At 36.5% G+C, this 14,758-nt stretch overlaps 1 protein-coding gene across 9 annotated transcripts in view; it reads left to right on the top strand.

The window, feature by feature from the left end:
• Window positions 1-14,758, top strand: part of NAALADL2 (N-acetylated alpha-linked acidic dipeptidase like 2) — a 1,605,389-nt gene that overhangs the window by 468,697 nt on the left and 1,121,934 nt on the right. For 3 of the 9 annotated variants that reach the window (XM_070372998.1, XM_070373044.1, XM_070373039.1), the window contains exon 2: window positions 1,759-1,833. The exons of the other annotated variants lie outside the window; for them this stretch is intronic. In XM_070372998.1, the coding sequence (XP_070229099.1) occupies window positions 1,759-1,833 (75 nt within the window). The remainder of the gene's footprint in view (window positions 1-1,758; window positions 1,834-14,758) is intronic. 9 annotated transcript variants of the gene reach the window in all.

Genomic DNA, 14,758 nt, shown 5'->3' with positions numbered 1-14,758 from the left:
GATGTCCAACTCTTTGCGACCCCATGAATCGCAGCACGCCAGGCCTCCCTGTCCATCACCAACTCCCAGAGTCCACCCAAACTCATGTCCATCGAGTTGGTGATGCCATCTAGCCATCTCATCCTCTGGCATCCCCTTCTCCTCCTGCCCCATAATCAGTCTTATATCTGAGCTTGAGTTTTAAAATTACCAAAGTAAATGAAAAATGCATTTTGAAATGTTGTTTAATTTTTCTTTTGATTTAATAGCATTTATAAAGATTCTGAAGTTCTCTAAAATAATACTGCTTATAATCAGCTCTGCTCACAAATAAGTATTCTCTAACAGAAATGACTATATTCGGATGTTTTGTACATTTAGCCTATAGATGATTTAAGTGTTTTGGCTATGAAGATAATAAGTACTTAATAAACGATAGATTATCATTAGAACTCCATCACGTGTTTTGAATAATGGTTTTCTAAGGCCCCTGTATGTATCTAGATTATCTAGACTCACTGGGCCATCTCTAGTCACACCTTGAAGGGCTAGCCATAGACATTGTCAAGGATTATTCATTTTAGCACTATATCGTGTAGGCCTCTGACCATTATTATACCCAAGTTGCTGGTAGATTATGCCCTGATTAAGAGCCCATAAATTATCAACATTTAATGTTTCCAATGATATTGGGAACCTATCTTTTCCTGAATGAGAGTGAAATCCTTCCAAAGTTATCTTCAGCTTAATGTGAACAGATTTCAATTATCTTTTCTAACCTAAGAAGCAATCTCTCCCTTTTAGCCTCAGTGAGAAAGTTAACAGACAATTGTGTAAAACCTTCATACATGAAGGTCCATAATATTCTCTGGATTCGTTAAATAGAATTATCTTGGGTAGAAGAGAATACTAAAAAATGTTTTCTAATTTTTGAAAATATAAATAAAATGTACAAATAATATGGCATCAGGAATAGGGATGAGTGCTCTTTTTTCATCATTATTTGCTAAGGAAAGGAAGGAGGATTTCCTTACATAATATCTGTAAGCACATGTACCACTGAGTGGCATATTGTCAGTGTCTGACAGTAGTGAATGGCCATGGCTGAGGTGACAGGATGGTGGCAAGTCCCTTCTTAGCAGGGAGTTATCTGGAAATTGACTTAGGATAAGGTTTCTTGCAATGTAGGAGACCCAGGTTCAATCCCTGGGTCTGGAAGATCCTGGGGAGATGGGGATGGCTACCAACTCCAGTATTCTTGGCTGGAGAATTCCATAGACAGAAGATCCTGGAGGGCTACAGTCCATGAGGTTCTCAAAGAGTCAGACACAACTAAGCTACTAACACGCACACATACAAGATTTCTCCAAAGGGTATCCTTGAGCATGTAAGGGACCCTAGCCTAGTCTCTCTCAGGAAGTACAGGTATTTTCTGCTTCTCCCAGACTTCTCATTAACAGGTAAGGCAGACCGTAGTCAGAATTGTTTAAAAAAAATGGTGGGTGGGGGGAATAATCTCTCAAGGCTCAGCTGTGTTCCTCATCTGCTGACTTCCTCCTACCTCAGGACTTCAGCCCCAAAGTCTTGTTTTTCTTCTCCTTTTCCTTGGTCAAACATGTCCAAGGCCACCTACCTCTTTGTAAAGGATTGTTGTTGTTTAGTCACTCAGTCGTGTCCAGCTCTTTTGCAACTCCTTGGACTGTATGTAGCCTGCCAGGCTCCTGTATCCATTGGATTCTCAGCAAGAATACTGGAGTGGGTTGCCATTTCTTTTTCCAGGGGATCTTTCCAACCCAGGGATGGAACCCATGTGGGCTGCATTGTCAGGCAGATTCTTCACCACTGAGCTACCAGGTAAGCCCTTTGTAAAGGATATGATTTATCCTTGGAATTATTTGAATAACAGAAATCTCTTGAGTTCAGTGCCAGAACAACCTTGTGAGAGGGGATCTCTTTGAATGGAGTTTCCTTTGAACTACTTAACATAACCTTTTCTCTCAAACTGCCTGCTTTTCAGCTGCTTGGATGTTTTTGAACACCCTCTAATTAAAGTCCTTCTTCCTACCTCAGTTCTTTGTTCTCTAGGTTAAGAACCCCCTATTCTAAAGGCTACAAAAGACTAGAACTCTGTGGAAAAGATGTTTCTAAGTTCAGAAGTTTGGCTAGACCCTTTCAAATGCAAGGCCAGTTATAGGTAGCTGTCAGCAGAGGGTTCTTCCACCAACCCTCTGAGGGAGAATCTGGCTGTCAGAACCAGGGTAAAGAAATCTGTAGAATATTAATATTTTCAAGGTAGAGAGGGAGTATAGAGGATCTTAAGTCCAAAATTTTTACTTTGTAGAGGAACAGAGATCCTTTGAAGGTACAAAAATTGTTCTCAGTTCCTCAGAAGCAGTTGCCAGAACCCAAGTCTCCACCCTAGCTGCCTAAATCCTATAATTTGATGGAGGGATTTGGCACATTGTTTTCTAGGAGTATTTACTTTTTAGAGAAGGAAATTTAGGCTTAAAAATGCTTTCCATATTGACATCTTTTAGCCTTTGTGGTATGACCTGTAAATCACCATCCAGTATTCAGCCTGGCTTTTAAATGTTTGCTCCATCCAGGCATCCAGTCTTGGGTATTCTCTTGACTACATAAAAGTAACTTAGGCTCTTGAGACATATATTAACTTTCATCACAAGGAGGAATTGGCTTGAAATTCCATAAGCACATGCAAAAAATGTTTCTCCGTGATTCACCCATTTCTTTAGAAATTATACTTTTTGTATCTGGCTAGTATAAGAAAAAAATCCAGGTGGGAAGATGCCTTAGTGTCTGTGCTTCTGTCTGTGTTTCTAGGTTGCAGCCCAAGGGCAGCAGTACTGTATACCCCAACCAGTTAGACTGGTTTGGTGTGTCTGTTTACTTTCTGTGGTGGGAAAAGTATCTCACATTCATCATCATAAACCATGCCTGTGAGTGCTTTGAAATCTTTTTAAAACCCCAAAGAGAACTCACCAGTTTGTGAATCTTCCTTCCAACCCACTCGAATTTTAATAGCATTTTCAGTTATGACAAGTGCATAGAGCTCTTGTTTAACCATTTGCATTCCTGGAGGAAGCTTTCAGTTGCTCTGAGTGAGAGGCTGGTAGACTTGAGACACTGTGAAATTGAAATTTAGATATTGAGGTAACAGGACATTTTGGAGTTGAAACTTCCAGAAGTTCTGCTGGAGAGGTCTTATAATCTAAGGATGAAATCAAGCATAACTGGAGGAAATAAAATTGTAGAGAATGTCAAAGCATGAAATCCCAGGTGAGTCTAACCAAAGTGTGTAGGCAAAAATGTATGGCTTGGGGATTTTTCCGAAGTACAAGGCAAAGAACCCTTGGGACAGGCAAAGAAGATTAGAATATGAACTCCAAAGTCAGATATAAGAAATAGTTAAGGAAGTTAACGGGGCTTCCTTGGTGGCTCAGTGGTAAACAATCTATCTGCCTGCCAATGCAGGGGATGTGGGTTCAGTATCTGGGTCTGGAAGATCCCTGTAGAAGGAAATGGCAACCCAATCCAGTATTCTTGCCTGAGAAATTCCGTGGACAGTGGAGCCTGGCAGGCTATGAAGTCCATGGGGTCTTAAAGAGTTGGACATGACTTAGTGACTAAACAACAACAAGGAAGTTGGCATAACTGCACTGAGAAGCTCTTTTCTCTTGTCTTTCTAAATGGAAATAGGATCTTTACCTTCTTAGAAATAAAACAGCAAGTGACATATTTGAATGAAACATAATAAAAACAATTAGTAATGTAGAACTCAGTTAAGACCTGCTGTTGGGGAAAAACCAATACTCAGACACTCTGAAATTTAGTTTGTTCTTAGACTGAAATGATCTGAAATGCGAAGTTTAATCCCCTTGATTTAAATGATATTTTATGGCACTGAAATTGTTTTAAAGGGAAACATTTTAAGTTTCTATTAAAGTTACTATAAAACCTTCTTGAAGAAAAGGTGATATACACCTACAGGATGACTTGATTATTTAAACATTATTATTAATAATGCAATTAAAATGTGTTCCTTATATTTAAAAGGCTGGAGCTGTCTTTGAATCTACTTTCTTTTTCTTAAAGAAATGAAACTAAGCGTGCAGTAATAATCTGATGATTATACATGTATAAACACCATGTAATTATTCCATTCTATGCCTGTTCTCTAGATTTTGGAAAGAGTTTAGACAAATTTAGCTAATTGAGTAGTACAGTAAGCCAAATTTCTTTGTATCACAGCTTTTTTGGGGGGAGGGTTATTAACCAAGCATGTACTTGACATTATTGAAGCGCATTACACTTGATACATCAGTGAGGAAAAAATGAGATGCTGATAAGATTGCGAATAAAATGTGATTAGGTTCAAAACACATAAAAGGGCATTGAACTTCAGCTGATCCTTTGAGCTTCTAAAGTCTTCAGTAAGAGTATGGGTAAATATTTTTATTTAACAGGGCTATTTTATTGTTATCTTGGTATGTTTAACCATCTCCACAGTTGAACACTTTGGAAGGCACATTTATAAATGCTATTATATTTATGCTGAAAAATTATACTGAAATTCACCTGTCCTCTTTAAATCTCTGATCAATGTAATGCAAGTTGTATATTGTGCACTAAAAAATTGAGAGTGAGGTAGAGAATTGGTGTAAAATCTTGTCTACTAAAAGAGCTTGAAAGAGAATTGTTTTGAAAAGTCAGCTATTGAATTTAATACAATTCATATAAACATGCAAAAGATGTACATGAACACCTATTAAACAACATGATCAACTTTGCCATGTGACTTCAGACCTTGGTGAATGATTCACTTCAATAATTGTTTATAGTTTTGAAATCATTTCATCTCAGTGATTTTTTTGGTTTCTCAAAAGTGATTTCCTTTGCAAACAGGGCATGAGAAGCAGAGAGGATTGAAGGGTCACTGTGCTTTATTTCCTCTTTGTGTATGGACCTTTAATACAGTCACAGACAAGTCCTATGTGTTCTTGTGCTTAGTCGCTCACTCGTGTCTGACTCTTTGCGACCCCATGAACTGTAGGCACCAGGCTATTCTTCTCTGTCCATGGGGATTTTCCAGGCAGGAATGCTGGAGTGGGTTGCCATTCCCTTCTCCAGAGCCTATGTTTTCTTAAACTATTGATAAAGCTTGAGCAAATTTTCATCACATCCACATTTCTTAGTGGTAGATTTCGGAGATCAAGAATTATACTTTGCCACAAAAGGAGGAAGTTGCTTCCGGTCTTGCCAGTTCATGGTATCGCTATAACCACAGACACATATCTGGGAATTTATAGAGAAATCTAGGAATTCATAGACAGAATTCCTCTTCTTTCACAGAAGAGATCTAATGTGAACTGATTCTGGCCAGAATAAATAGCAGAAGAAAGAAACTTTTTCCTGGCAAACGAACAGAGAGAGATAAACATAGAATTGTATCTATCCATGTTTACTTGCTTTGGTTTCCACTCTTACTGAAAACAAAAAAGATTTTCCAAAAATTACTATGGTGGACTGTTAAACAACATGGGTTTGAACTGCACAGGTCTACTTATATGTGGATGTTTTTTGGCTAAATACCTACTATAGTACTACATAATCTGATGTTGGAACTGGATTTGGAACCATATGCCAGAGGGCAGGAGGGCCCATACTATGAAATAGGCTACAAATAAGTAAACATAATTCTAAATGGGGTTAAAATAATTTGTGAAAATTAAGCTGCTATATATATTTTATAAGTGCATTGTCTTATGGAAGTGTCTCTCCTGGAGTGGATTTTATATGGGTGTTATGTGTTCATGTTGGTTAATGAGAGGTTTAGTATAGTCACTGTAACAGATTTGGCATTGGAGCCATGGGTGGCAGGTAGGGCAGGGATAGAAATTAAGAAGGAAGAAAAACATGTTGACATTGATAATATTCATGGTGCATTATAAACCTACTTTAAAAACTTCAATATGTAAACTTCAGGTACAATGAGGTAATAATGTTGCTTTGAGTTTTTCTTTTCCATGTAGGTAAAATAGTAATTTGAGAAATAAATGAAGAAAATTTAATAAAATAGTAATGTTTTTCATCCTTGCATCTGAGTTCTCATCATAGTTTTATGTTCATGTTTAGTCTTTTAAAAAAAATTTGTTCTTCTCAGTTTATCATTTGACTTCTATAGATGTCTTTTAGGCATCATCTTTTTTTCTAGATGATAAAACTTATAATATTGTTTATATTTTTAGAAATTGGTAAATTCCTGAATTATAGTTATTAAAATACTTTTACATAACAATAAATTCACAATAATGTTGATTAATAAAAGGTTCTGGAAAGGATATCTTCACATGAATTTTTCATTTTCACAAGTTGATGAGTTAGTAAATAATTCATTTTCATACTATATATAAAACAAAAATCCTAATACTCATTAGGTACTAAATTCAAGTGGAAATTTACTAAGCTTATTTGAATCTCACAATAATCTTGACCTTCCCTCTTTTTCTCTTCCCCTCCAACAAATATACTAAGCTGATTCCCAATAAGACTTCTGCCTATTGGTAATGTCTGCTGAACTTTCTACAGTTTGTTCCTCCTTGTCATTCAATCATCAGGTTAAATATCATCTCAGTGATAACTTCTGTAGCCTCACAAACTAAAGTAGCCCATCTCTGTCTTAATGCCTGATTTTAAATATCTTACAAGGAGCCATTTTTTTAGTGGGGAGGGTGTATTTCTTTATTGCCTAAAGAAAGAAAGAAAAAAGTGAAGTTGCTTAGTCGTATCTGACTCTTTGGGACCCCATGGACTGCAGCCCACTAGGCTCCTCCATCCGTGGAGTTTTCCATGCAAGAGTAATGGAGTGTATTGCCATTTATTTCTCCAGGGGATCTTCCTGACCCAGGGATTGAACCCAGGTCTCCTGTATTGCAGGCATACGTGTTACCGTCTGAGCCACCAGGGAAGCACTTTCCTCCAATAAAATGTACCTCTTTGAAATAAAAGACCACGGGTGGTTGTATCTTTAGCTTAGAACCATGGCTAACATGTACTATATTTTTCAACAAGTATAAGTTTCATGTGCTAAGAAAAAGCAGCCATAAATGCAAAATATTTGTGTCTAGCCAATTTGTATTTGTTCTAACATTAAAATTAGTTAAGCATAAGGTAGCGACATTAGCATGGTAAATACAAAGCAGGATAAAACAAGAAGACTTAACCAAAAAAAAAAAAGACAAAAGGACAAAAACATGTTAAAATTGAAAGAGACCTTTATTCCAGAATGTTAGTTGACATAGAGTTTATTCTAGGATATGGAGAGCAGAGTAATGTTCATTTTCATTTCCTCTGATTCTTAAAGTGAGCTTGGTTGAGTTTACTGAGATGAGCTCTCAGAGAGTCCAAGTATGAAAAACTATGGTGATGATGGTGCTCATGGATGAAAACATTTAAATGTATACTATGTGCCAGGGACTGTTTCAAGTGCTCAAATTTATTATTTTATTGACTCTTCATAACCATTCATGAGGAGTATATACTCAACAAATAAAAATATAAATATATGACTGTATTTGCCTTCTGCTTTATGTCTAATTCATCTTCATCATTGTCCTTCATCTCTTAGTGATGGAGAGCTGAGTTCATGTGATAATGATGGGATTTGATTTGAAAAATGTGAAAGATACTTGAGGTTAAATTGGTGTTTGCTTGTACTAAATGCTGAAGAAGGAAAAGATTGTAAAAACTGGGTTTCTGGCCTAGCTGACAGAGAGAGTATTATTGTTAACTGAGTTAGGGAGTAGAGGATGGGGAATAGTTTAGTGGAGGTGAAATATGAGACTACTTTAACCAAAGATAATTTTATACCATAAGTTTGATGAAAATGTCCAGGACTTAAACTGTAAAAATGACACTAGGCCTTGAGGAAGAGAACTAAAATTGGGGTAAGAGGTTGGAAATTATTAAAACTTAAGTCATAGGGGACATTTTGGATAAGTGATATTGTACAAAGATGAGAGTTTAAAGTAAAAAGACAGATCATAGAGTCTAGCAAACACTGAAATCTAAATCCAAGTAGAAATGAAAGAAACTGACATGGGGTCATAGGAGAGAGAGAAAATACAGATGACAGAACTTTGGGGGAAAATGCACAGTGGGGGAGGTGTGGTTTCTGTATGGAACAGTCAAGTAGCTAGGATTTGGTGATTCAACCCTGGAATTAAGGTGAAACTTGAGGAAGAAACAGTTTGAAAATGATCAGGAATGAGGTGTAAGGAGAAGACAAAATTAGAAACCATAAAGAGCTTAAAATAGCAGAAGTTCAAGAGTTATAGTCTCAGAAATGGCCATTGTTCAGGAGTTGGAGAAAGAAGAGTGGACAAAGACAGCAGTCTACATTACAACACTTCTGTGAGGTAAACGTAGCTTTCAGTTTTTGCACATGAGGGAATAGTATCGGTGATGGAGAGGATGAAGGTGTTAAAATAGAAGTATGTCCAATGAAGATGGGGATTTGAATCATTAGAACAACTTTAAAGAACAGGAGAGCAGCATTCTATAAGGAATTAAGGGTGAGGGTAATGACAGATTCCCTGACTTACAGAGAAGAGTGGGTGATGGAACTCATGCCAGTGGCCTGGATCTTTGCAGTAAGGGATGAGTTCTACCAGCCAAGAGTTAGGGTGGAGCTGGGTGTGGGATGTTGAATCCATGAAAGATAAATAAAAGGATTGGCCAGAAGCAGCTTCAGCAAAGTTAGACATGAGATAGTGTTGGTGAATGTGGGAAAGCAACAGGAAAAAAAAAAAAAATGCACGCTGATTATTAAGCAAGTTTTCACAGAGACATGAGTGAGTTTCCATGAGAGTGAGTGTGTGTGTTTTATTGGCTTGTCTACAGATTTAGCTAGAGATTGTTATTTTGGAATAACATCATTTAGCATACCCAATAAGCCTACTCCAGCTAGTTTTCTTCAGATTGCATGCTGCTGCTCTAGGCAGAACTAGAAGAGAGCACATTTCACTACAAATCCATCCAGCTTTTGAAAAGCAATGAAACACTCAGCCTTGACTGCAAATCAACTTTAATAGTGGAATAGTGGTATCTTCTTATCTACGTAACATTTGCAATGCATGTGTGTGTGTGTGTGCCCTCAGTCATTCAGTCATGTCCAACCTTTCGCAACACCCTGGACTGTAGCCTGCCATATTCTTCTGTCCATGTGATTTTCCTGGCAAGAATACTGGCTTGAGTTGCCATTTCCTCCCCCAGGAGATCTCCCCTACTCAGGGATTGAACTTACATCTCCTGTGGCTCCTGCATTGACAGGTGGATACTTTACCACTGAGCCAACTGGGGAGCAACATTTGCAAAGCACCCATATATACTACTGGTCATATAGTAAGAAGTGAGATATATATGGGACTTTGGAATGAGGGGAACACACTTCCATTTAACTTTGAAGAAAGCAAAAGGAGGTTGAGATCAATGTTTATTCACTCAAAGATTTCAAGACTCTTGGGTAATTAGTAATTCACATCAGTGTTTGTATGATTATGTTATTATCATTAATAATAGTTAAAATAATAATATAATTGGATATTTAATAAATATCAGGAAGAAGCAAAGCTAGAATCTAAATCTAAGACATATATGACTCTATTGCTTCCTTACTGCTGCCTTTCCCAGGAGTAAGTGCTATTTTAAATAGAGCTACTTAAAAAAAGGCTGTCTAAGCAGAGTTTTCAAATATTCATGGTTTATATCCATATGCAAAAATTAGTGACTGTTAATTTTTTGTTACTGAAGGGTCCATTCTATAGCTGATACATCTTCTATGGACAGCATATTTCACAAGAAATCACATTACGTCATTTCTACCCAGAGTGTTTTCTGTTTGGGTACATCATGACTCCTCTTGTCCTAACTACCCTCATATCCTTGTGATATTTCCATCATGCCTGCATTCCTGGCACTTGTATTGAAGGTGATAAAGCTCTGAAGAAGTTGTTTGTGATAAACAGGTTCTACTAAATTCAAGAATGTTTTGACCATTAACCTTCAGTTTGAAGTCTTAGGTGACCACAAACTAGTATAAAAGAATATAGACCTAACTCTATAAAATATGCCTTAAAGAGGTTTTTAAGCAGTTGATGCTTTGCTGATGTAGGGAATATTTCCTCTTCAGTGTTTCTAACTTAACAAATTACATGTAAAAGCCATAAACTCTTTTATATTATCTATAAACATAATAAAAATGTTACACCACATAAGTTTGACTTAGTCAATAATTCTAGGCCTAGCCTTAGGGTTTGAAGAGAAAATTATTCCTGTTACACATTTTAATTATGCTATAAACTTTGGGAAATAGCTATTGATCTTCAGCATCTGGCATCAGAAAGTTGTTTCTTGTTCTGTAGCCAGTGAAAGAATGCCATAGAGAGTAAAAATGAAGAATTTCAGGGAAATCAAAGGTACAGTAAAGGATATATTTTGGTTATATGTGAGTAACTTAAAAGCTAAGATTATCTTCTCTAAACATCTTTCTGCTGGAAACTAGGAACAATGGAGTTCAGGAATATATCACATTACTTGTTTAAGAAAAAGCTCTTCACTAGTAGTATTCTTGGTAATTTCTAATATTTTAATTCAAAAATAGGAGGGCCTACTCAGGGGGAAAAAAAAAAAAAAGCTTAAACTTAACACATTTAAGTTTCTCCAAAACTTATATAGAGTACTGAACATTGTGATTATCATTTTATAAGTAATTACTTCACATTTTAAAGTCATCAAATCAGTAAAATGGGTAAAAACATCCATTCTGTAAAAACTAAAGAGATATCTAACAGCTATGATGATGATGATGAAGGAGAAGGGGAGGAGAGGGAGGGGAAGAGGAGAGACTAGTTACTGTGTGTTGAAGTTTTATTAGGGAATGGGCATTGCTATAAACACTTTACTTGTATGGCCAGATTGAAGCCTACATCCACCAGGTGAGAATGGGTCCCCATTTTATAGAAGGCTCAGCCAAGTTAAGTAATTCTGTCAGTAACTTAAGTGGTAGAGTTGGGATTCAAACTCAGGTCTGTCTGAGGACTTGTGAAATAATATAGATTCCTTGAGCTGCCATTTTGGCAAGTTGAAAATTCTTGCGTGTTTAGAGCATTTAAAATAGGTTTATGTTTAAGTTTAAACATATCAAATTTAGTATTATGATTTATTCATAAAATAGCTATTTATTAGGGAGTTTCAAGAGGAAGAGGATATATCTATATATACGGCTGACTCATGTTAATATATGGCAGAAACCAACACAATATTGTAGAATATTTGTCCTCCAATTGAAAATAAATATATTTAAAAAATAAATTCTCAATGAATATGTTAACAACAAAACCATTTATTGACATTCGATAATGTACCAGACGTAGTGTTAGGAGCTATTGAAGTTAAATTCAGTAAGTCATGGACCAGAGCAACTCATAGTCTGCTATGGAAGATGCTGCTGCTGCTGCTGCTGCTAAGTCGCTTCAGTCATGTTGGACTCTGTGCAACCCCATAGATGGCAGCCCACCAGGCTTCCCCGTCCCTGGGATTCTCCAGGCAAGAACACTGGAGTGAGTTGCCATTTCCTTCTCCAGTGCATGAAAGTGAAAAGTGAAAGTGAAGTCACTCAGTCGTGTCCGACTCTAGCGACCCCATGGACTGCAGCCTACCAGGCTTCTCCGTCCATGGGATTTTCCAGGCAAAAGTACTGGAGTGGAGTGCCATTGCCTTCTCCGATGGAAGATGCTACACAGTGATAATACAAAAAAGAAAAAAAGTTTATATATATATATATAAATATATTGTTTATGAATCTTGAGAATTCTCGGATAAAACTTCTATAATTACTCCCTCTTGAATTTCAGAATCTAATTAAAGATATGGTCATTTAGCTTTGATACTACAAGGCCTTCTTTGGTCAGTTTGGGGGCCTCAGTATGTTTCTAACCCTAGCCATTAAAGATGGTATTTTGAACATATCAGCAGGGAATCTATTCCTTCCCTACCCATTTGTTCCTAACCTACAATGTAATTAAATACATTGATTAAAGAATCTGTTAAATATTCCATGTATCTAATGCCTTTAATACTGGTTCTGGATGCAGTGGTTAGCACTATTTTATTTAGTTTTATAAAGCTAAAACTAAAAATATAATATAAAATATAAAGCTACAACTCAAATTATAACTCTTGAATATAATACACAAGTCTGTATTTTATGAAAAAAAGTGCTATTTTTTCCAACTATTCTTCAATTTGGGGGCTGTCATCCAGCTTTCATTGAAACTTTTTCACATATTAAGGATACGTGCATGTGCATGCTTCAATTATGTCTGACTCTTTGCAACCCTATGTTCTGGAACCTGCCAGGCTCCTTCTGCCATGCTCCTCCTGCCATGCTTCTCTGTCTATGGGATTCTGCAGGCAAGAATACTGAAGTAAATTGCCATGCCCTCCTCCAGGGCATCTTCCCAACCCAGGGATCAAACATGAGGCTCCTGCAATGCAGGTAGATTCTTTACCCCTGAGCAACTGGGGAAGACCCATATTAAGGGTATAATCTAATAAATATAGATAATAAGCAGTGAATTTTTAGCCATGGCAGGTATAAGCAAAATTTCCAAAATGGGACTTATTTTTTCTTTTAATTTTAGACATTGAAGAGAGAACCCAATGACAGGTGTAAAGTCTCTCATCCACTTTATAACTTTCTCCAGGGATATATATTTATTATATATGAGCCCAATCAGTAAAGAATCTGCCTGCAATGTAAGAGACCTGGGTTTGATTCCTAGATCAGAAATATCCCCTGGAGAAGGAATTGGCAATCCACTCCAGTATTCTTGCCTGGGGAAATCCCATGGACAGAGGAGCCTGGCAGGCTACAATCCATGGGGTCACAAGAGTTGGACATGATTTAGTGACTAAACCATCAAGGTGCTTAGCCAGTTTAGTGTCTTTGAACAATCATTAAATCATGGGATTTAGGCATTTTGTAATAGTTCATATTTTTGAAAGAAGATATATGCAGGGCTCTGTGACAACCTAGAGGGGTGGAATGGGGTGATAGGTGAGAGAAAGCTTCAAGAGAGAGGAAACATATGTATACCTATGGCTGATTCATATTGATGTATGGCAGAAACCAACACAATATTGTAAAGCAACTATCTGTCAATGAAAAATAAATTAAAAAAGAAGATATATGAAGGCTACTATATGCAAGGTACTGATCCTAGGAATTTTATTAACTCACCTCATTTTCTTCTCACAATAATGTCTAGAGCTATTTTTAGCTTTGTGCCTATTTGCCGGATTGCCGGTGAGCCTATGTACGCATCAAAGATGTTAACCACAGTTGAGGTGAGTTGCTCTTGTGGAAAGCATCAGATTTTCTTCACCAATTTGCTTTTAACCCGAGAACAGAATATCATTGCCTCTTGATTTCAGTCTCCCCTACTGGTACTTAATATGCCAAGTTAAAGTACTTGCATAGTGGACAAGAAAGCAACATGGGGATTTCTGTTCCCTTTTCCTGCCAAATTGACAGGTTGCATTGCAGCAGATGCACAGCAAAGTGATTAAGATTGTACAGGTTGACAAAACATGTGTGATATGACTGCAGTGTTTTATATGAATGACATGTCACGGCAAGTGCTGGCCTCAAGAGATTGTACCTAAGGTTCTGGGGCATAAGGACAATCTATATGCATATAAAAGCACCATTGAGAAGGTGAATATCCAGGAAAAATAACCTTGACTAGGAGTCTATGTAAGCGAGGTACATTGCAAATGTAAGGTATATTTTTTGCTACTTAAATATTTTACAAATGTCCTATTTATTTGAGCATCTGTCTTGGGTGATGGGAGTTTTTGACTGCTGAACAACTCATTCAGCTGTCAGGAGGACAGAGAGTCTGGTTTGTTAAAATTCATGATTGGAAAAGAATTCCAGTGTCATCCTATTCATTTTAAGAGCACAGCCCTTGGTATAGACCTCTCTCTACTTCTAGGATGCCTAAATTACTTTACATGTTAATAAAATAAGCTTAATATGAGTGTCATTGCCTTGCTTACTAATTTTCAAAATAACCAAAAGCAACAGTGAAGAGAGTAGATTTTAGATGATAAGTAAAATAATTGTTCTCCATGTATATACACACAAATATTTGCATAGAAATTTAAGAGAAATATGGAAACTTCAAAAACTTTTCCATACATCGTCAGTTGACAGCCCTCCCCAAGATTAAGGATTTCTGTATTCATGTGCATTTTTAAAGAGACAGGGTGAATAAATTTCATCAAATTTTCAAAGGAATGCATAATCTGAACAGCATTAAAAAGACTCTGAAAATCCTTTTAATATCAAAAATTGTTTAATTTACTTTATGTCCCAATATATTCCAGTTACAACTTTTCTCCATAGAAATAAAAATATGTCATATTCTAATAAAAATTTGTGTCCCCTAATTTATTACTAAAATTACTGTAATTTGCAGTATAAAAAATTGTAATAGCAAATCATTTTCTGTAGTTTTGATCAGCATTTAAAAGTGGTCTCAAATTAAAGTAATATATTGCTAGTGAGGTTTAAGGTGTAGTGTAATTTGGCTGGTTTTCATTTTACTGGACTATTAAAGCTATATATATATATATATATATATATATACTATATATATATTTCAATATAGTGATAAATGCTTAGGAGAAATAAGCA

The sequence above is a fragment of the Bos mutus genome, chromosome 1 (assembly GCF_027580195.1).
Source record: "Bos mutus isolate GX-2022 chromosome 1, NWIPB_WYAK_1.1, whole genome shotgun sequence".
NCBI lineage: Eukaryota > Metazoa > Chordata > Mammalia > Artiodactyla > Bovidae > Bos > Bos mutus.
The sequence above is the reverse complement of the archived record's forward strand: the minus strand, read 5'-3'. Positions and strand labels throughout refer to the sequence as shown.